Raw genomic sequence first — 21845 nt, forward strand, 5'->3', positions numbered from 1 at the left:
TGTTAATAAATAATTTATTCTCACAACATGTCTTTTTTAAAAAAAAAAATTTTTTTTTTTATAACTTGTATTTTATTGGTGTGTAAATACATGGTATACATGAAAAACAGATCCAATACATGGTGAAAAGGGTAGCATAGATTACATAATGATATAGGTATAACATATTTAATGAGCCCACGCGGTTTTTCGAGCCCTACTCCGCCGCGTAGGTAAAGATCTTATTTTAGGTTATATGTATCCACGGTAAAATAATACTTGTTACAAACGAGGGAAAATAAATAATAAAAAAAAAAAAGGGGGGGGGGGTAGGGTAGAGGGGGGCGGAAAGAGGAAAGGGAGCGTATAGGGTGAGGATGTAATAGTTTCTGGAGTCTACTAAGACGGCTCATGAGCTATGGGACCTCGTAGAAGATCATGTGGCAGTATAAGTAGTTAATAATGAGTGGGAATGGTGATCCAGCTGTAAACTTCATTTCCACTCCACCCAAGGAGAACGCATCTATTACTATTATAGCCAAATTGTGTCACGCTCTACCCCGGGGATGTCTGTCTGAGCTAGCCATGGGGCCCAAAATTTTAGATAATTGTCGCCAGTGTCATTAACTAGGCTTGTTAGCTTTTCCATCTGGCAGATATACCAAATACGGTTCCGAATCTTTGGGATAATTGGAATTTCGGGGCGTTTCCATAATGCTGTGATCTCGCACCGCGTGGCGATTGCAAAGTGTGCAATTAGTTTGTTGTTGGATTTTGATAGGCCCTTTAGGGGTCTGTTTAGGAGAAACAGCCACGGGTCTGGGGGGATAGTGAGATCAAATATTCTCTGGATCCAATTTCTGATCTTTTCCCATATCGGGGATATCCGCGGGCAGGACCACAGCATATGTAACAGGTCAGCTGTTCCTTCACATTGTTTAGGGCACAATGAAGAGGACCCTGGTATGAACTTAGATAATTTGCGTGGGGTGAGGTACCATCTCATGAGGACTTTATATGCGTTCTCCTTCAGTGTGGTGCACATCGAGCTTTTTGCGGCTCCTAAAAATATAGTATTCCATTCCTCGTCCTCTAAGGTCTCCCCAAGGTCTCTCTCCCATTGGGTACGAAATGAGGGCACTTGTTGCTTTGAAGTTGCAGGCTCGACTACCTCTCCGTATATTGTAGATATGAGTCCCTTTGTGTCGGTTTCTGCCCGACAGAGCTTTTCGAAATTCGTCAATGGGGGGTATGGGGCGAATTTATTATAAAATGCTCTGATCTGAAGGTATTTGTAGAATTCAGCATGGGGGATATCATTTTCTGATCTGAGTTGGTCAAATGATTTAATTTTTAGATCGTAGCCCTCCAGATCTTTTAGTCTATCATATCCTTTGTGTCTCCAGATTGAGTGATTATGACCAATAACAACCGGCGCAAAATTAGGATTGTTCCAAATAGGTGACATCAGCGAGTTTGCTGACGTGAGTGAGTTTTTCAGTCTTGACACTTCCCAGACAGATAAAGAGTTAGTCGTTGAGGTGAGTGGGAACAAAGTGTCTTTCCTTGACGACTTAGGTAGCCAAATCAGATTATTAAGCTCTGATGGGGAGCAAGCAGCAGTTTCTAGCTCCACCCATCTTTTTAACTTAGGGTCGGAATGCCATTGAATGATCTGGCTTAATTGAGCTGCTTTAAAATATGACAACAGGCAGGGTACCGCTAACCCCCCTGCTAAGGTAGGTCTCTTCATATTTAATTTATTTACTCTCGGTTTTTTACCTCCCCAGATAAAGTTGGATATTTTAGACTGAAGTGAGAGTATATCCTTCAGTTTGAGTGGCACAGGCAATGTCTGGAAGAGGTATAGGATACGGGGAAGTAAATTCATCTTCACGCTGTGTATCCTTCCTATCCAAGAAATCTTCTTGGAGGACCATCTGATTACAGTAGGTCTTGTTTTAGAGTCCGAATTAGTTTGGGATAATTTGCCTTATAGATGTTTTTTGCATCTTTGGTGATATGGATCCCCAAATATTTGAGTGAATTCTTTTGCCAGTTAAATTTCAGTAGTTTCTCTATATGTCCGGGGAGATTGACATTCAGAGCCTCAGACTTGGATTGGTTTATCTTAAACCCAGAGACCTTAGAGAATTTATCTAAAAGGTCAAATAGATTAGGCAATGATGTGAGGGGTTTTGAGATGATTAATAGGATATCATCTGCATACAGGGCCGCTTTGTGTGATTGGGAGTATGCGTTTAACCCTGAGATATCCGGATTTTCTCAAATACGTGCCGCCAGGGGTTCAATACATAGGGCAAACAGGAGGGGAGATAATGGGCACCCCTGTCTCGTGCCACTTTGGATAGGGAAAGGGTCTGAGTTATTCTTGCTGAAGTGCGTCTCCTGCAAGAACAACACCTCCGCCTTTTTCCTCTTATAATCTGTGAAAGCCAGCTTTCTTTTGATCGGGCTATTAAAGCCTTTTACATTATGTGAAATACATGTGAGCGCCATTTTTCATGTGTAAGAGAAAATATGTATAGTGAGCAATGTACTTACTCTTGACGTTTTTCCTGGGGTTTCTTACAGTAATATTCATACCTGCTATGTCAGCTTGATGTGGTGGCCGGACATCATACATCCTAGGGAGGGAAGGATGAGGGAAAGGGTGGGGATAGGTAGACAATACATGGGAAACAATGAGGGGATTGCGGCAGAGAAGGGTGGGGAGGGAAAATAAAAGGTGGGAAAAAAATAAATAATAAAAAAGAAAAACACAGGATATAAGAGTGTATCTCGGAAGCCCCCGAGAGTAGCTCCTACGCCCAGAGGGTGGGGTGTCTGGCTCCAATTTAATGATGGGCCAGTCTCCTAGAGTGGAGATCAACCACCCTGGGTCTTGGTAACGGTTCTTCCAAACTGAGGACCGAAAAAGGGGGCACATGCACGAAGGAGAGTAGCTCCCCCGGCATCATATTCATATTGTACAACTTGTAAAACTTATAAACTGGTATCACTTATATATAACACATATATAACGTATCTGTCTTAACTAATTTAACAAACTAACTAATCAGCCTTGTCAAACCTGTCAAAATTCCGCACTCATCCAACCCGTCCTTTTTATTATTTGTCTAATTCGTCCGCTTTCAAATTTGTCTAGACCGTCCATTGTCATATAGTATGAAATTTATCTAATTTGAACTAACTATTCCGTCGACTATGTAGCCCTCTATACAGCCCCACAAAATATGTACATGTATCTCTGTGATGTCTATATAACCTTAAATTTTATGGGGTTGATATGATTTGCATCTCAAACTATGTAACTAAAATATACCTATGCTTAAATACATACAATATATATTCGCTACTGTGTTTATATAACCTATATGGGCACATATATATATACACATCCATATACATATATCCATATATCCAGATACACACCCAAATAAACCTTCACTTATACCTATATATATATATATATACATACATGCCCATACATACGTATACATACGTATACACATATACATATACACATACATACATATATATATACATACATACATATCTGTACATAAACACTTACATATACATATACATATAACCATAATCCTAAAAATACATATAACATATAACCATCTATGTGACATATATGTTAACATATACAGCTTATTTATCAGTAATATGCCCTTACTTGTATATACTTCATTATATATCTACAACTATTACATAGCTAATATATATCAAATCTATATTATGGCATCTGTGCTTAATACTCTGGAACCCCTCCTATGAATGTAGAAATTATATAAAATATATCATAGTTAATTATATTATGAACCATGTTAATTAATGAATTATATACATTATATATATATTTTATTATTTATTTTATAACCATATCCACTTATATTCATGGTATAACCTTAAATTGCTGAATATAACAATATTTAAAGGGGCGGGCAGGGGGGACTCTTTATTTGCTGTGTTATTTTTTGGGTAAATTATATGTGTGATTAAGTGACCTCAGTAGAGCACTTTGGGCTGGACTTCAGACTGTCTGGGGCAGTCGGAGGGGTGTGCTACCGTTTCAGCACTTCTCCCACCATCTCACGACCCTCCCGGACAATCCCCGGTCTCCATCTTGGGTCCCGAGTGATCAGCGCCTACGTCATCCAGTGGCGACCGTGATCTCGCAAGAAGAGGGTGCCCGGCGATGACGTCAACTCCAAAAGTGCGCGAAAGCCACTCTGCTTCCCGCGCGAGACCAGGAAGGAGCCTGGTAAGATGGCTGCCGTGTTAAAGTTGGGTGCACGTCAGCTCCAGGCGGGAAACGATATCCTACGACCAGGGGACATCCAGGTAAGGCTGGTCCATGTCGGGGAGTCGGGGAGTCATCAGTGTGGTATTCCGGCAGCACTCCGGCTCCTCTAGTGCAGGGCGGGGTGTGTGAGTGCGGTATCCTGTATGGTATAGCACGTAGAGCTGTTTATTTTTTAGCAGGTCCAGTTGTTGTCCCGGTTGCGCTATCTTTGGTGGGTTTTCTGGTGCTCGAGGTGCCAGGGCGACTCCAGGTGGGTGTTGGGATGCTGGAACGGGTCGGAGAGATGTGGGGTGAATTATGGTTAGCCCCGGCGAGACCGAGTTTAGCTAAGAATCCCTCTCTTTCTTCAGGGCTCCGTAGAGTGTGTGCAACTCCATTTTTAATGGATAGGAGGGCGCAGGGGAACAACCACCTATACCTCGTGTTGTTATCCCTGAGAACCTTAGTGATGTGTGCTAAGGCTTTCCGTTTGGTCAAGGTGGCCGGAGCTAGGTCTTGGAATATTTGTATTTTAACTCCTTCAAAGGCTAGGGAGTTATCCTCTCTTGCAAGCCTGCAGACCTCCTCCTTAGTGCGGAAATGGTGGAAGCGAGCCACAATGTCTCTTGGGGGGTCACCTTTCTGAGGTTTGCCACGGAGAGCTCTATGGCACCGGTCCAGTTTGATTTCAGACTCCGGTTTATCAGGGAAAATATGTTCCAGCCAGCTATTTGTGAAATCCTCAGGGTCGAGGACACTTTCTGGGACACCCCTCAGCCTTATATTGCACCTTCTGTCTCTATTCTCAGCATCCTCCACTTTATCTTCCAGAAATTTGATTCTGTCATTCATTGTGGAGACTTGATCCTGTGTCTGTGCAATGGTGGCTGTAGTTTCATCAGCGTTTCTCTCCAGGGTGTCAGTTCGCTCCCCAAGTGCGTAAACCACCTTCTTAAGAGCCCATAATTCAGTCTTAAAGAATTTTTACATCTTAGCACAAAATTCTTTCAAGTCCTTTCGTCTGACCATCTCTTCGTCCCTTTCATCCTCCTGAGAGGGGTCACTGTCGGGGTCCATGTTATCAAGCTGAGCGGGAAGCTTTGGTTTCTCCGCTGGTATCTCTGCTTTCTTTTTAAAATATGTTGTTACCGGTTGACTTTTAGCTCGGGCCACTCTGCCTGCTGGCATCCTTGGATGTTTATAGGTTTTTCTTTATGGTTTATATAGTTAGATCGTGGGATCTGTTGCTGTTATTAGCTTTATTAATGCCGGTGGGAGAGGAGCTCAGAAATCAAGGCTCCATCTTCCTCACCGTCGCCGCCCCCTCTTTTTTAATTTTTAAAATATTATATAATATATACACACACACACACACACATTACACACACACACAGGTTCCCCAGTGACACACAAACACACAGACCACTTCAAAGTGACACACACAGTTAACCAATGACACACACACACACACACTGACAGCTACCAAGTGACACACACACACACAGTGATACCCACCTCCCAAGCGCGCTTGCTGTCTCCTCTGCCAGGACAGCAAAAAGCTCCTGGTAGAGCGAGCGGCAGAAAGCAACAGCGAGCAGCAGCACCAAATTCTTTACAATGTCCCAGGCCTTATCTCTGAATTGATTTGGCCCAAAATATTTCACAATAGAAGTCTATATTAAAGGAGTATTTCCATTATAATGACATTAGGGATGGTTCGTCTTTCATGCAGCTTTGTAGAGAAGAAATGTAAAAATTAAATCCTTTCTGGCTGTATAAACGTATCCTTGTACATCTAGTAACAGGACTGGTCGTGTGCAGACGTGCCGCGGCTTGTGATATCTACTCGACTATGCCTTTGAATATTTCCAATCAGAGTTCATAAAACTCTGTGATACCCATGCTCCACTACGCAGAATAAGGGTACGGGGGGCCCACCTTCCGTGGGTTACAACCGTACTTATAGCACTCAACCAGCTTAGGAATGCCTTGTGGAAAAGCTACAAAGTAACTGGCACTACTAAGGATCTCAATCACTACAGATGCCTGCGGAACATGTGCACAAGGCAAACAAGGCACGCAAAAGCCCAATATTACTATGACAATCTCCTCCAGAATACATCAAACCTAGCTAACTTCTGGAAGATCATCAACAATATATTCCAGCCTTCTAACCATCAACAGCCAAGTAATATCACTAAGGGGGATATTACTCTGATAAATCCCACTGACATTGCAAACGCATTCAATGATTACTTTGTGGGGTGTGGTACTAAGTTAATAGTAAAACGCAACCCAAACCACAAACATGAACCTCGTTCTAAGAGTACCCCTATAGCCCCACTCTCTCCCAACGCTGCTCACAATTTTCAATTTGTCCCGGTATCTGAAGCGCTCCTCAAATTAAAACTAAGCAGCCAATGTGGACCTGATTTACTGCAATCTAAGTTCCGAAGAATTGGTGCCCCAGTCATTGCCAAACCAATTGTCACTGAAATGGTATCAATGGCGCTAAACACACTTTGCAATCAATAAACGTATAAATATACAAATACAATAAACATGAAAATATAAATATACAACCGGATGGGATTGATGGATGATCTCGGCCAGCGTTGATCAAACATGAAATAAGAAAAAGAAATACATAGTGTAATACTGATAAAACATGTATATGACAAATAGACAAAAAACCAACAAACAAACAGACAAAGACTGACAAAAAATATTAGTGTAGCTGAAACACACAGTGGACTAAAAATGAAGAATTTAATATATTATAAAAACATACACAACAATTAAGCACAATTAAAGGACCCAATCGATATCCGTCCGAATTGCCCGCTTACCGAAGCCAGAATATAAAACCGCAGTGGATATTTTAGAGAGTATCCCCTCTCACAGTGGCTGGTTCTCTGAACGGCACAGCTTGCAGATGGATTCCAGAATTCGCCGCGTGTTGATGGTGTAGAAATGGAGAACGCGTCCCTCCACGCGGTAACAGGGGCAGGAGATCACTGTCTTGTTGTAAAGCAGTCAGGGCATGCGCAGAAGCGCCCGTCACAGTATTGACGGCACCGCAAACTCTCCTGCTCCTCGCGGTCGCGTTTCATCCAAATGGCGGCAGATTCAAAAGTGCTGTGGGTCACAGAACTGCACGGCTGGGCTGGCAATGAAAAACGGCAGCTGACGGCAACGCGGGGATAACGGGGACCACCCAACGCGTTTTGGAAGCAACTGCTTCCTTCCTCAGGGGTTAAATTGAATAAAGAAGTCCCTGTGTGTCCGGTTATTTATAGGGAGAATTTAAAGGTACAAGAACCTGAATAAAGTCCCGGTCAGGCGCAGTAATCTAAATATAAACTGCGACATGATATCAGCAACAACACAAAAATACATGGAGAATACATAAACAAATGAATGATTAACACAAAAACAGTTGAACTACATATATATAGACACATAAAACATGTAAAAAACATATTTAATTTGCAATCAAATTAAATGATTTAAATCATTAAATATATTATTTAAAAATATTATTTATATTATTATATTATATTATATATCATGATTTAAATAATTTAATTCATTATATTTTTAAATAATATATTTAATGATTTAAATCATTTAATTTGATTGCAAATTCTATATGTTTTTTACATGTTTTATGTGTCTATATATATGTAGTTCAACTGTTTTTGTGTTAATCATTCATTTGTTTATGTATTCTCCATGTATTTTTGTGTTGTTGCTGATATCATGTCGCAGTTTATATTTAGATTACTGCGCCTGACCGGGACTTTATTCAGGTTCTTGTACCTTTAAATTCTCCCTATAAATAACCGGACACACAGGGACTTCTTTATTCAATTTAACCCCTGAGGAAGGAAGCAGTTGCTTCCGAAACGCGTTGGGTGGTCCCCGTTATCCCCGCGTTGCCGTCAGCTGCCGTTTTTCATTGCCAGCCCAGCCGTGCAGTTCTGTGACCCACAGCACTTTTGAATCTGCCGCCATTTGGATGAAACGCGACCGCGAGGAGCAGGAGAGTTTGCGGTGCCGTCAATACTGTGACGGGCGCTTCTGCGCATGCCCGGACTGCTTTACAACAAGACAGTGATCTCCTGCCCCTGTTACCGCGTGGAGGGACGCGTTCTCCATTTCTACACCATCAACACGCGGCGAATTCTGGAATCCATCTGCAAGCTGTGCCGTTCAGAGAACCAGCCACTGTGAGAGGGGATACTCTCTAAAAATATCCACTGCGGTTTTATATTCTGGCTTCGGTAAGCGGGCAATTCGGACGGATATCGATTGGGTCCTTTAATTGTGCTTAATTGTTGTGTATGTTTTTATAATATATTAAATTCTTCATTTTTAGCCCACTGTGTGTTTCAGCTATACTAATATTTTTTGTCAGTCTTTGTCTGTTTGTTTGTTGTTTTTTTGTCTATTTGTCATATACATGTTTTATCAGTATTACACTATGTATTTCTTTTTCTTATTTCATGTTTGATCAACGCTGGCCGAGATCATCCATCAATCCCATCCGGTTGTATATTTATATTTTCATGTTTATTGTATTTGTATATTTATACGTTTATTGATTGCAAAGTGTGTTTAGCGCCATTGATACCATTTCAGTGACAATTGGTTTGGCAATGACTGGGGCACCAATTCTTCGGAACTTAGATTGCAGTAAATCAGGTCCACATTGGCTCACAATTTTCAATTTGTCCCGGTATCTGAGGCGCTCCTCAAATTAAAACTAAGCAGCCAATGTGGACCTGATTTACTGCAATCTAAGTTCCGAAGACTTGGTGCCCCAGTCATTGCCAAACCAATTGCTTCCTTAGGCCTGGGACATAGTAAATTCAAGCTCGCAGAGGTGGGCTGAGCCGCGCTGAGCAGATGCACAAACCCCCTGCATCTGTCATCAGCGCGGATATAGTTTCCCCTTCCGCATGCGTGCTGATGCGTGCAGAGGCTCTGAAACTTTGCCGACAGGCAAGTTTCAAATTTGCCGCGCGGGGAAGCGGTCACGTGACCGCTCCCATCCAATGGGAGCAGGGGACTAGCCCCGCCTCCTGCTCCACCTCCTGACACGCCTCCTCTCCGCCTCTGCTCCGCCTCCGCCCCGCTCCCAGAGCGCGCTCACTGCCTTGCCTGCAAGGACAGATAAAAGCACCATTTTCAGCAGGCGAGGCAGAGCAGGAGCGCGCCTCAGCGAGCTTCAATTTACTATGTCCCAGGCCTTAACCAACTGTATTCTGTCTGCAGGACATATCCCTAAAACTTGGAAAACTGTCAGAGTTGTCCCAATCTTCAAAAGTAGGGACAAAAACACTGTCTCAAACCACAGGCCACTCTCTCTTCTCCCAATACTATCCAAAGTCATGGAAAAATGTGTTCACTCCCAATTGTATTGTATGTCTTTATTTATATAGCGCAAAAAGTGTACTCAGCGCTTCACAAAGAATAAAGTACAGGGAATTATAATAATACAATAAGTGCAGCAAAATCAGACAATATGAAAAGAAATCCCTGCCCCGAAGAGCTTACAATCTAAGAGGACTGATGGGGAATTTACAGAGACAGCAGGTGAGGGAATAAGTGCTGTAGATGGCAGTGCTCGGTCACAATGGGTGGTAGGAGTGACTGACTGTGGGAGAATAGCCATGAGTGCAGGCTATTAGGATGCTTGATTTTTGGGGCAAGCTTTAAGGTTAGTCAGTATTAAAATGAGAGGTTAACACACTTTACAGGGGAAGAGATGACAGTGAGGCGTGGGTGAGAGCAGGTGTGTATGTCTGGCTTCAGGCTTAGGGGAGATCCTCAGCAGCAGGAAGGAGTAGATAGAGGGTGCGAATAGAGGATTTATGTGGGTGTTTTTTATTGGGGGGTAAGGAAGTTGTTGGGAGAGAGGTGTATAAATAATGGTGCAGTGGGGAGTGGGGAAGTTGGAGAGAACAGAGACGTTCACAAAAGGAGTGAGGAAACAGTAAACAGAAAAAGCAGTAGGGAGGGCATAGTGAGATGCAGGAGGAGAGACTTCCCAGATACTGGGGGATAGAAAGAGTACAAAGAATTACAGCTTTTGGAAAGTAAATTTCTCACAGTTGGAAAGTTGTTGTTGTGCAGAGTCCCGATCTCCTCAAATCTTCACCTCCAATTTCAACTCCAAATTTAACTCTGCCAGACACTTAAGATGGGACACACAGCCTAGACGGATGGTCTAAAGCAGGGGGCGCAAACTTACCTGCGCTCCGGCGTCATGACGTCATGTTGCCATAGCAACATGACGTCACATCACCTCGCTGTGTCATTTTGATGCCGCGTTGCCATGGCGACGCAGGAAGGAAGCCGCCGGAGCCTAGGTAAGTAAAGGTTTACAGAGGCCCTGCAGCTCCCCCGGCACTTAATTTAAGTGCCTTCGGGAAGCGCGCGGGACCTCTGTAAACCTCGCGCCCCCCCGCCGGCAGTCTCGCGACCCCCAGCCCCCCAGTTTGCGCACCGCTGGTCTAAAGTACTCTAAAACACAGCCACTTGACTAACAATTAAGGGAGGGGTTTGCCTAAGGAACTCTCACAGACATACTGATTACATTTAAAGTTCTGTAGCAATCGACGGAAGAAATTCAGCTCAGAAACATACCAATTAATACATTTTAAATTGTGTAGTACAGTAAATTCAGTTAAGCGATTACTATACCAAGACAACTTTCCCTAGCCAATTCCAATCTGGCTTTCACCGCAATGACTCATCGGTAACTACCCTCCTAAAAGTTTACAATGAGATCCAGTGTGGCATGAAACTGGTACAATTTACTTGTGCAATATTCCTAGATTTTGCAAAGGCATTTGATACTGTTGATCATGTTATCTTGCTAAACAAACTCCAGTGCTCTGGAATAGGGAAGCATGCTTTAAACTTGTTTAATTCCTGCCTATCAGGTAGATCCGTGTCTATCTCAGGCTCTAATTCCAACCTCTTGGATATCACCTGTGGTGTCCCACAAGGCTCTGTTCTGGGGCCCCTACTCTTCTCAGATCATCAATGATCTTCCTACAGCTTCAATACAAACGTATGCGGATGACACAATCTTATATGCACACAGCCCTAGCCTCTCCGAAATGGACACGTACTTCAATCTGACTTTGAGACTTGAAAATTGGATTTCCCAAAACTGTTTTTGAAAACTGACAAGACTGTAACAATAGTATTTGGGACCATGGCTAAATGTTGAAAGCTTCCAATGAATGAACTCAAGGTCTGAACCAAAGCTAACACCACCCTAACTCCTGTTACTAGTTTTAAATACTTGGGCATACAGTATGGTTAGACTCCCATGTAACATTTGGGTTGCACATTGATACCCTGACATCCAAAACCTATGTCAAACTAGGTGTATAACCCTGCTCCCGTAATGTTACCATGTATTTGTAACCATGTACAGTATTTGTCATCATAACTCTGTGCCCAGGACATACTTGAAAACGAGAGGTAACTCTCAATGTATTACTTCCTGGTAAAACATTTTATAAATATGTAGCCTTCTTTCCTACTGCTCTAGAGTGACTACTGGTCCTGCACACACCTGTTGGCTCAGGGAGATCTGGGCCTCCACTAACTGGGAGCCTCGGGTAACAATAATAATACTGGCAGCGCCTCCACTTACCCAGGATCCCCAATGAGTGAGATTCCCCTAAGCAAGAAACACAGCAACACACATCAGCTTGCAACTGTTTACTACTAAACATTGGTAGCACCTTATCTTAGGTTATAGGCATAACACACATATAACATATGATATATTATAAACCAACTACTTGTCTTATAACGCCTGTGGCTCGGCCACTCTCATAAGGAGGATTGTCACTGTCCCGTCACCGCGTGCCCCCACACCGTGTCCATATAACTAAAGATATTTATATAGGCTCAGTCCTTTGGCCACTCCACTTAGTGTCCCCAAAGAGTGTTCTCTAAGGTGGGATCAGCGCCTGTTGACCGGTGTTGGTGCACTTTAGTAAATACCTTCCGGTCACTGGGGTGACCGGCAACAAGCTTCAAAAAGGATCCGTTGATCCAACGCAGCCTCTCACGATTCAGCGATGCACAGCAACCTGGTCCCAGACGACTGGCATCAATCACACTCCGCAACACTGGTCCCTATCCTCTATATAGTAAGGGCAATCGTCGCTATCAATACAGGGCGTCCCTGCAGCACCACAAGCTAGGGTGACTCAGGGAATATACTGGGGCCTGAGGGGATTATCTAGCCTACGCAGGTGGGTCACGGACCCCCTGCGCCCACACTACCTTCCCCCTTGCTTCTCCGGTGCCCTCTGACTAGCGTGGCCTCTCCCCCATGCTTCCCTTTCCTGCCTCCTGCGATCCTGGCCCTCCTATTCGCTCCCTGGCGTCAGGTGACTTCGCTAAGGCTCACTGGGGGTTGTAGTTACTGGCTGAGCCTGTTTCTTATTGGCCAGCCATTTGCACGGTTTGCACTGCGCATGCGCGACCTCTCTCCCCTCTGACAGTGCCCCCAACTATTGCGCAACAACATGGCGGCGCCCTATGCTGTCGGGCCGCCGCAGAACCTTCCAAACACTCCCTCTGGATACACACTGCAGCGAAGGTGAAGCAAAACTAAGACACCCCTAAAAATAAATAAAATAAATAATTGTAACCTTTTAACATCAGGGATCCTTTTTTTGTTGCATTTTTAGGGTGGCGATATCACAAATAACAACGGCACCGGCGGGAAATCCATATATGGCAGCCGCTTTCCGGATGAGAATTTCACGCTGAAGCACACGGGGCCAGGTACGCCCGTTTCATTGTCAGGCCGCCCGTACATGGGAGCTGCGGGATTCAAACACGGACTTCCTGTTAGGAGCAAAATGAACCAATGTTAGCAACATGACGGCAGGGGGGAATTGTGAGGGCTTTCCCAAAAAGGAAAACCACAAAGTATTTTCTTTCATTAAGTTACAGACATACGTGGGAACAGGTTGCTAGGGAGTCACTGACCTGAAGAGCTGACAATTTAATAAGTGTAATGGAAGACCTACAATATCCTATTCTCTCTGTAGTCTAAGTCAGGGGGGCGCAAACTTTTTTCCCTGCGCCCCCCTGCCGGCTGTCCCCTCATTCCCGCGCCCCCCCCCCCCCAACCCCAACTTACCCGCGCTCCGGCGTAATGACGTCACGTTGCCATAGCAACGTGGCGTCACATGACCTCGCAGCGTCATTTTGACGCTGCGTTGCCATGGCGATGCAGGGAGGAAGCCACCGGAGCCACGGTAAGTTAGGTTTACAGAGGCCCTGCAGCTCCCCAGGCACTTAATTTAAGTGCCTTCGGGAAGCGCGCGGGGCCTCTGTAAACCCCGCGCCCCCCCGTCGGCAGTCTCGCGCCCCCCAGTTTGCGCACCGCTGGTCTAAGTGCACATGATATTTGCATGTAGGTTTGATTGGGTGAGCCTGTAGAGTGGGGACGGCCAACTTCAGTTTTCAGGGGCCACCAACAGGTCAGGTTATAAGGATATCCTTGCTTCAGCACAGGTGGTTGAACCACCTGTGCTGAAGCAGGGATATCCTCAACCTGTAATATAGAGAAAAGTCCCTGCTCAGCTAGTCAAATGTATTACTTGCTGAAGGGGTGCAAACAGGGAATTGTATATCGTACAGAAGAGAAAGATTCCCTCCTTGGTGCATTCAGCCACTAATACATTAAAATATAACCTATATTCATTTCAGAAAGGAAGCACCTATCATTTAAAACCTATAGAGCAGCGCCTGTAACTGAGGGTGCGGAGTGGGTAAAGGGGAAGCGTAGGAAAGCGCTGTGTAATGCGAGTTCAGAGGAGCGCTGCTTGAGGAGACAAAACAATTTGTATTTGTCGTGCGATGGCCGGGTCACGTGAGCGGTTCGCCCAATGAGGGCAAACCAGCTCTGTGATGTCACGGCCACGCCCCCCTCGTGCGCGCTAAAGCTACTTTTCAAATGGCCAGGAATCGCTCCAGCTTGCTCAGCGCGTGACGTCATGGTGCTCGAGAGCGAGCGTACATTTATCCTGGCTGAGGCCTAACAAAGCGAAGACACGGACTTGTGTAGGAACCTGTAGAACTCTTATTAAACATGGTGTATCCCCACAGCTACTTCTCACGCTCTGTCACGTACACCACACCTGTGAGCACGTGACCTGCACACGGAACAAGGGTTAATACACAGCTCGCAAGCTATCCCACTTTTCACCTCCACAAATGTCCCTCAAATGGTAAATATCCCCTAAATATGTTCCCTTATACCACCTGTCCCAAACAGCACACAAGTGAGCACGTGACTTAGATATGCAACCAGGGTTAATACACACGGCTACTCTAGCCAACTCACCTTTCTCCTGCGCAAGGTACTTTCAATTAGTTAATATTACCCTTACTCAATTGCAATCATATCTATACGCTGCCACTAGCTAAGAATTAAGTAAATTAATATATCTGCCAGGTTCTCGGGTCCCTGTTTATTATAGTACAACTATGCACTGTGTCCGAAAATGTAAATACTCTCTCCAGTGCGTGCAACAGTTCATTTAGAGCACAAAGCATCACTTATTAAATGTTTTAATATATATAAAAATACAGTGCTTACATTACAGAAAAAGGATTACAAAAACATACAATTACAGTAAATGCAGAACTGTTTCTTAAAATAACAGGATAAAACAGAAAACCCTATACACTACGTTACCATATGTCAGGGTTTTCTCCCAGAGAGGTCACTGGTGCAGAAATGAAACTTTACATGTTTGGTCCAAAACACACCTCTGTTGAAATCTGATTTTCATAATACCTTGCTATGTTTTATGTACTATTTTTCCCCATTGAAACAACATAAGCCCAACCCTGTCGTAAATCAGCTGTGAGATTGACGGTGTTAGGACAGAGTATAAAACTTCTACCAAACGACGTTTAAGCTTGTTGCCTTCATGTATAAACACACTCATGACTTCCCTTCTCTAGTACCTAGACACACGTCAGTCACATCAGTAAATTCAGGCGGTCATAATGGACGCAACGAGACCAAGTATGACCAGCTTGCCCCTAAAATGGATATTAGTTCCTTATTACCTGCTAAACCTCACATATCTGGCCTCATTGCATGTGTCTCCGTGCCACAATTACACACATGTAACTCTTAGTATGTACAGTAGATGACATCTCATTTTTAATAAACTCCTCCAGGGAAGGCATAAGCTGTGTGCAGTGGTGGGATTCAGCCAGTTCGCACCGGTTCGTGGAATTTTTCAAGTTCGCAGAACCGGTGCATTAACCGGCAGTAGAATCACATGTTTCAGAGCAGAGCAGGACTGCAGGGGAGGTGCGCCATCTAGCTGTCTGACCCGAAACTTCCGGTGCCTGCAGCTAGAGCTCCTCACATCCTGCTCTGACTGAAGTGATTGCTCTGACGCTGCATACCATCTCCCCCCGCCTGTGTGCAGCCAGGGAGCCATGGAGGAGGGGAGGGAGAGATATGAGGGAGGTTTGAGTGGCTGGGGGAGATGTGAGAGGGCCTGGGGGAGGTGTGAGAGGGCCTGGGGGAGGTGTGAGAGGGGCTGGGGGAGGTGTGAGAGGGGCTGGGGAGGTGTGAGAGGGGCTGGGGGAGGTGTGTGAGGGCCTGGGGGAGATGTGAGGGAGATGAGAGGGGGACTGGGGGAGGTGTGAGAGGGGGCTGGGGGAGATGTGAGAGGGACTGGGGGAGATGTGAGAGGGACTCTCTGCCCCCCTGTCTCTGCCCCCCCTGTCTCTCTCTGCCCTGCCCCCCCCCATGGTCTCTCTCTGCCCCCCCCCCGGTCCCTCTCTGCCCTTCCCCTGGTCTCTCTCTGCCCTCCCCCCTGGTCTCTCTCTGCCCTCCCCCCCTGGTCTCTCTTTGCCCTCCCCCCCTGGTCTCTCTCTGCCCTCCCCCCCTGGTCCCTCTCTGCACTCCCCCCCTGGTCCCTCTCTGCCCTCCCCCCCCTGGTCTCTCTCTGCCCTCCCCCCCCTGGTCTCTCTCTGCCCTCCCCCCCTGGACTCTCTCTGCCCTCCCCCCCCTGGTCTCTCTCTGCCCTCCCCCCCTGGTCTCTCTCTGCCCCCCCATGTCTCTCTCTGCCCTCCCCCCCTGGTCTCTCTCTGCCCTCCCCCCCTGGTCTCTCTTTGCCCTCCCCCCCTGGTCTCTCTCTGCCCTCCCCCCCTGGTCCCTCTCTGCACTCCCCCCCTGGTCTCTCTCTGCCCTCCCCCCCTGGTCTCTCTCTACCCCCCCCCCCGGCTCTCTCCCCCCCGGCTCTCTCTCCCCCTCCCTTTGAGAGAGAACCTGTTGCTAAAAATTTTTTATCCCACCACTGGCTGTGTGTCACCCCACTCTGGAATGTACCAGTAATTATTCACAAACGTATAGTTTTCTTTGTGGCTAACAGAATAGTCCCTGCTTATCGTTTATGACTTTCTAAACAATACGTGTCCTTTTTAGTGCGTCATTTGTGACCGGTCCTCTTTGAAGAACAGCACAGACCCAGAAGTATTGACCTGTCATAAACCCAATATATTGTATTTTTAAACCCAAACTAAGTATATTAACCCCTGAAGCACCAGATTGATTAAAATACATGATATTATCGTGACATGCTCCATCCCTAATCACAGAATATACAACACATGCTGCTTTTATAAGTAACAGGAAAATATAATGCAGCAAACCTTTCAATGTTGCAGTGATCAGGGCAGTTTTAGAAACATCAAGATGGTGGCCATCTTTAATAGGTGCCAGAGAAAATATGTTTTCCATTTTGTGGAAAGGTCAATGTGATAAGACTTTTCACAATACAGCAGGTACAGGATGTAAGAAAATAAATGTCTGAATATTGTTCTACTCCTTGAAGGCATCAGCTATGTTTGTGCATGTTTGGAGGTGGATCAATTTGTTAGTTACTAATCACGGGTTGTATATCTCTGGACTACACCACTGTATAACAAACCGCATTGTAACCAGTGACCCACATGTATAAGTGCAGGAGATTAAAAAATAGCAACTGTCCCTGACTAGCTGCTGTACTGCAAGTCTCCATGTGGTGTGTAGCAGATACAATGTATCGTTAACTGGAAGTAATGTAACTAATTATCTTGATTGTCTTCTCCTAGGAGTCCTCTCGATGGCCAATAAGGGACGAAACACAAACGGGTCTAAGTTCTATATCTGTACTGAGGAAACTGAATGGTGAGTGTGTTCTCCCCTGTTGGTGCTGATACGGGGGGATTAGGCATCACCTGATGTATTACACACTTTATAAGAATCCCTCTCTTCCGTGGTCCCTATCTAATAGCGCGTCTGAGATCGGGTGCATTATAAAGAATCCCAACCCTCTCTAATAGCTCGTCTGAGATCAGATACATTGTATGGAACCCCAACCCTCTCTAATAGCGCGTCTGAGATCAGATGCATTGTATGGAACCCCAACCCTCTCTAATAGCTCGTCTGAGATCGGGTGCATTGTAAGGAACCCCAACCCTCTCTAATAGCGCGCCTGAGATCAGATGCATTGTAAGGAACCCCAACCCTCTCTAATAGCGCGTCTGAGATCAGATGCATTGTAAGTTCTACTGTATTTGGTGCAAGTTTCAAATGACCTGAATATTGCACAGAACCCTTTCGGGGTGTCTGGGGGAACCCAAGGATTCCTAGGAACCACGTTTGAAAATATTGCTCTAGATCAGGGGTGCGCAAACTTCTTTGTCTGCTTTTCCCCCGTGCTTGCTCTCTCTCCCGCCCCCTCTCACCCCCTCCCCCCCGCTGGCATGCCCTCTCTACCCCCATACCTTTTTCTCCGGTGCTTCTGACGCCATGGCAACGCAACATCATGTGTCTCCGCTGCATCATTTGATGCCGTGTTGCCATGGCAATGCTTCACCAGAAGGTGCCGGAGAGCAGGTTAGGGACTATACAGAGGCCTCGCGCAGTCCCCCGGCATTTAATTTGAATGTTGCCGGGAAGAGCGCAAGGCCTCTGTGAACACTGCCCCTCCCTGATCCCCCAGAAAATTTCGCGCCCCCCAGTTTGCGTACTCCTGCTCTAGACCTAGGAAACAGCCAAACTAAAACACTTCAGTTGTTTTGGGTTATATTGAGAAACTTCATTTTTGAGAGGCCGGTAAGAAGCATCAGTATTGTATTGTATTGTATGTCTTTATTTATATAGCGCCATTAGTGTACATAGCGCTTCACAGTAGTAATACATGTGGTAATCAAATAAATAACAGATAATATAAATAACAGATCATGGGAATAAGTGCTTTAGACATAAAAGTAACATTTCGGAAGAGGAGTCCCTGCCCTGAGGAGCTTACATTCTAATTGGTAGGTAGGGAGAATGTACAGAGACAGTAGGAGGGAGTTCTGGTAAGTGCGTCTGCAGGGGGCCAATCTTTATGTATCCTGTGTTCAGAATATCCACAGTGCTATTCATATGCTTCTTTAAGCAAGTGTGTCTTAAGGTGGGTCTTAAAGGTGGATAGAGAGGGTGCTAGTCGGGTACTGAGGGGAAGGGCATTCCAGAGGTGTGGGGCAGTCAGTGAAAAAGGTTTAAGGCGGGAGAGGGCTTTAGATACAAAGGGGGTAGAAAGTAGACATCCTTGAGCAGAACGCAAGAGTCGGACAGTGAATGCTTTTGGTTTCACCCCCTGTGCTTCTCTTGTCTCTTCTCTCTTTATATAAGAATTAGCTATTGTGCCCGGCTTCGCCAGGGGAATATAATATTGAATAAATGTCCCCGCTCCCCCCCCCCCCACTGCTGGCACATCTCCCCGCCCCCCCCCCTCTTCCCGTTGCTGGATGTAGTGCGGGTGAGATTTGTCTCTGTCTGTGTGTGTCTCCCTCTGCTGCCGGAACATGTCCCCGCCCCCCCCCCCTGCTGGCGGCACATCTCCCTGCCCCGCCCTCCCCTGTTGGTACATCTTCCCCTGCTGCCGGCACATGTCCCCACCCCCCCACTGGTTCATCACCCCCCGCTAGCTGGCACATCTCCCTCTCCCCCTACTGGTACATCTCCCTCCTGCTAGCTGGCACATCTCCCCCCCCCCCCGCTGGCACATCCCCCCGTCCCCCCCCCGCTGGCACATCTCCCCCTCCCCCCCCGCTGGTACATCCCCCCCCCCTCTCCCCACATCTCACATCACAGACACACACAGAGACACAGAGACCCATACACACAACCTCGATCCAGGCAATGACACGCCCCTCCCTTATTAGCCCCGCCCCCCGCTCTAACAGATTTGTTGAACAGCCGAGGGAAACTTTAAATGTCCATAATTTTGGAGGTGAGTCACATTGGAAGCCACGTGAGTCACGTGACCACTCCAATCCAATGGGAGCGCGGGGGACTGGCCCCGCCTCCCACTCCACCTCCTGACACGCCTCCACCCCGCCCCCAGAGCACGCTCACTGCCTCGCCTGCAAGGACAGAAAAAAGCACCATTTTCAGCAGGCGAGGCAGAGCAGGAGCGCGGCTGAACCCTCTATGTCCCAGGCCTTAGGGCAGAAGGGGAGGGCACAAGGTCTGCACCAACGATTGGGCAACACACAGGCCAAGTCCCACATCCACTCCTGCCAATAAAGGAAGCTGCAGAAGGGAGGGGTAAACCCAAGATGGGCCTAACACTGCCTGCATCTACCAGGACTTACGTGTTATTGAGGGCAGATGAGTAGCCAGAACCAGCCACGTCTACATGTGAAACAAATATTATAGCACTGACGGGGCACACAAACTTGTACAGGCACTTTGTTGGGTTATTTATTCCCCGTCCTCAACTAAATATATCTAGAAAAACCATTTGAACTGCAACCAATAGGCTTCTCGTCACTGGTCCGCCTGCTTCCGTGTATACAATGTTACATGTTATTTACCTGCACAATTACAGCTACATCTGGTTTTAGTGCACAGAGACACTTCCAGCCTTGGACCACTTTTACCTCCCACCTGTCTTAACTTGTCGTTGCTTCTAATATCTTTATCCCTCTCCTATTTCAGGCTGAACAATAAAAACGTGGTGTTTGGCTATGTTATTGGCAGCTTCAAAGTGGTCAATAAAATGGAGAGTTTTGGTTCTAAGAGTGGCAAATGCAGAAAAAGAATTGTCATCGCAGAGTGCGGACAGCTGGCCTGACTCCCTCCGGCCCTCCCACCATCCCTCACTGCATCCTAACCAGCTCGGAGCTGTGACTAATACATTTCTGTGAATGGCAGATTAATGCATGGCTAAGAAAATGGTATAGGAAGGAGGGCTTTGGGGTTTTTAGAGCACTGGGACTCCTTTTCTGAGAGGTGCAGTCTTTACTGCACCTCAATGAAGAGGGATCTTCTGTGCTAGGGGGGAGAATGTTGAGATAACAGTACTGACTGAAAAATAAAAACTTCAATGCATTCTTGCTGTTAAATGCCCTGGATTTTCTATAAATTACTCCAGCACAACAGAACTCGGCATTCTCGTCTTTGCACACAAAAAGAAATGTTTATGTAGCCCCCTTTCTCTATGAATATGGGAACCACGCCTGCTGTTTACTGGTCTGGCTTACAGGAGGCCTAATCCTCCGCCACTGGGAACCTGGGGTGATCTCGTTCTTTCTGGACACAGCGCCTCCACCTGGGAGGGATCCCAGCGTAGCAGGATAACCCCTCACAGGACCAAAATACAGTAATAGTAACACACACTCACACAGCTATAATACAACGGTTTACTAGCACACTAATAACAATAATGATAATAGTACCCCCCACAATGCAATGACCCCACACAATAGTCACCACCCCGGTAGGGTTCACCCAAAGTACGGAGGGCGCCTCGGCACCTGACCACCATGGTGTCTACAGACAAGGCCCACGCAAAGAGTGTGTGGGGAGTAGCGCTAACCCTGTCTCAGGCCAGACCAAGGATAACTTGGAGATGGTGGATCCACAGGACTGCAACATGAGCCCACGACGCGGGGTCCGCGCAATCCTCTCTCCTCGGCGTAGGCGTCCGCCTTTTGAGGGAGCTCCAGCTGGAGTGTCTCCCTTAAAGTCTATGGAGTGGTTCGTGGTCTGATCCCAGACCACAGGACGCAAATCACAGCGTGGCCGTTCGGTCACCGCTTCACTATTGCCGCAGCACGCTAAGGAGAACATCCCTATCTGAGGGCCTTCCCGGCAGCATCCACAAGCTGAAGGGCAGGGGCCTAGCTGGGGCCTTCGGGGAAGATCTGGTCTAGTCCGGGAGCCACTTGCACCCGGACACTACCGTCTCCTTCGCTGTCCCTCTCCTGACTGAGCGAGTGGTCATTAGCGCGCCAAACTAACTCCTTCCCTTGCGTGAATCCTTGAGCCCTATTGGCTCTCCTGCTCCACATGCACAGCTCCCCCCTGAGCACTATGGGACATATAGTCCTGTGTGGAGCTGCCCGTCGCAATCCGCTCTACTGTGCATGTGCAGACTCAAGATGGCGGCTGACAGCATGCAGCCTCCCCCGCCCAGCACAGAGGTAAGGGGAG

At 46.4% G+C, this 21845-nt stretch overlaps 1 protein-coding gene across 4 annotated transcripts in view; it reads left to right on the top strand.

Annotated features, from left to right (window-relative positions):
- Positions 1-20742, top strand: part of LOC142501076 (peptidyl-prolyl cis-trans isomerase F, mitochondrial-like) — a 163993-nt gene extending 143251 nt beyond the window's left edge. For all 4 annotated transcript variants that reach the window (XM_075610399.1, XM_075610400.1, XM_075610398.1 and 1 more), the window contains 3 exons: positions 13024-13120; positions 17468-17543; positions 20349-20742. In XM_075610399.1, the coding sequence (XP_075466514.1) occupies positions 13024-13120; positions 17468-17543; positions 20349-20484 (309 nt within the window). In that variant the 3' untranslated portion in view covers positions 20485-20742. The remainder of the gene's footprint in view (positions 1-13023; positions 13121-17467; positions 17544-20348) is intronic.
- Positions 20743-21845: the final 1103 nt, after the last annotated feature.

The sequence above is a fragment of the Ascaphus truei genome, chromosome 8 (genome assembly GCF_040206685.1).
Source record: "Ascaphus truei isolate aAscTru1 chromosome 8, aAscTru1.hap1, whole genome shotgun sequence".
Classification (NCBI taxonomy): domain Eukaryota; kingdom Metazoa; phylum Chordata; class Amphibia; order Anura; family Ascaphidae; genus Ascaphus; species Ascaphus truei.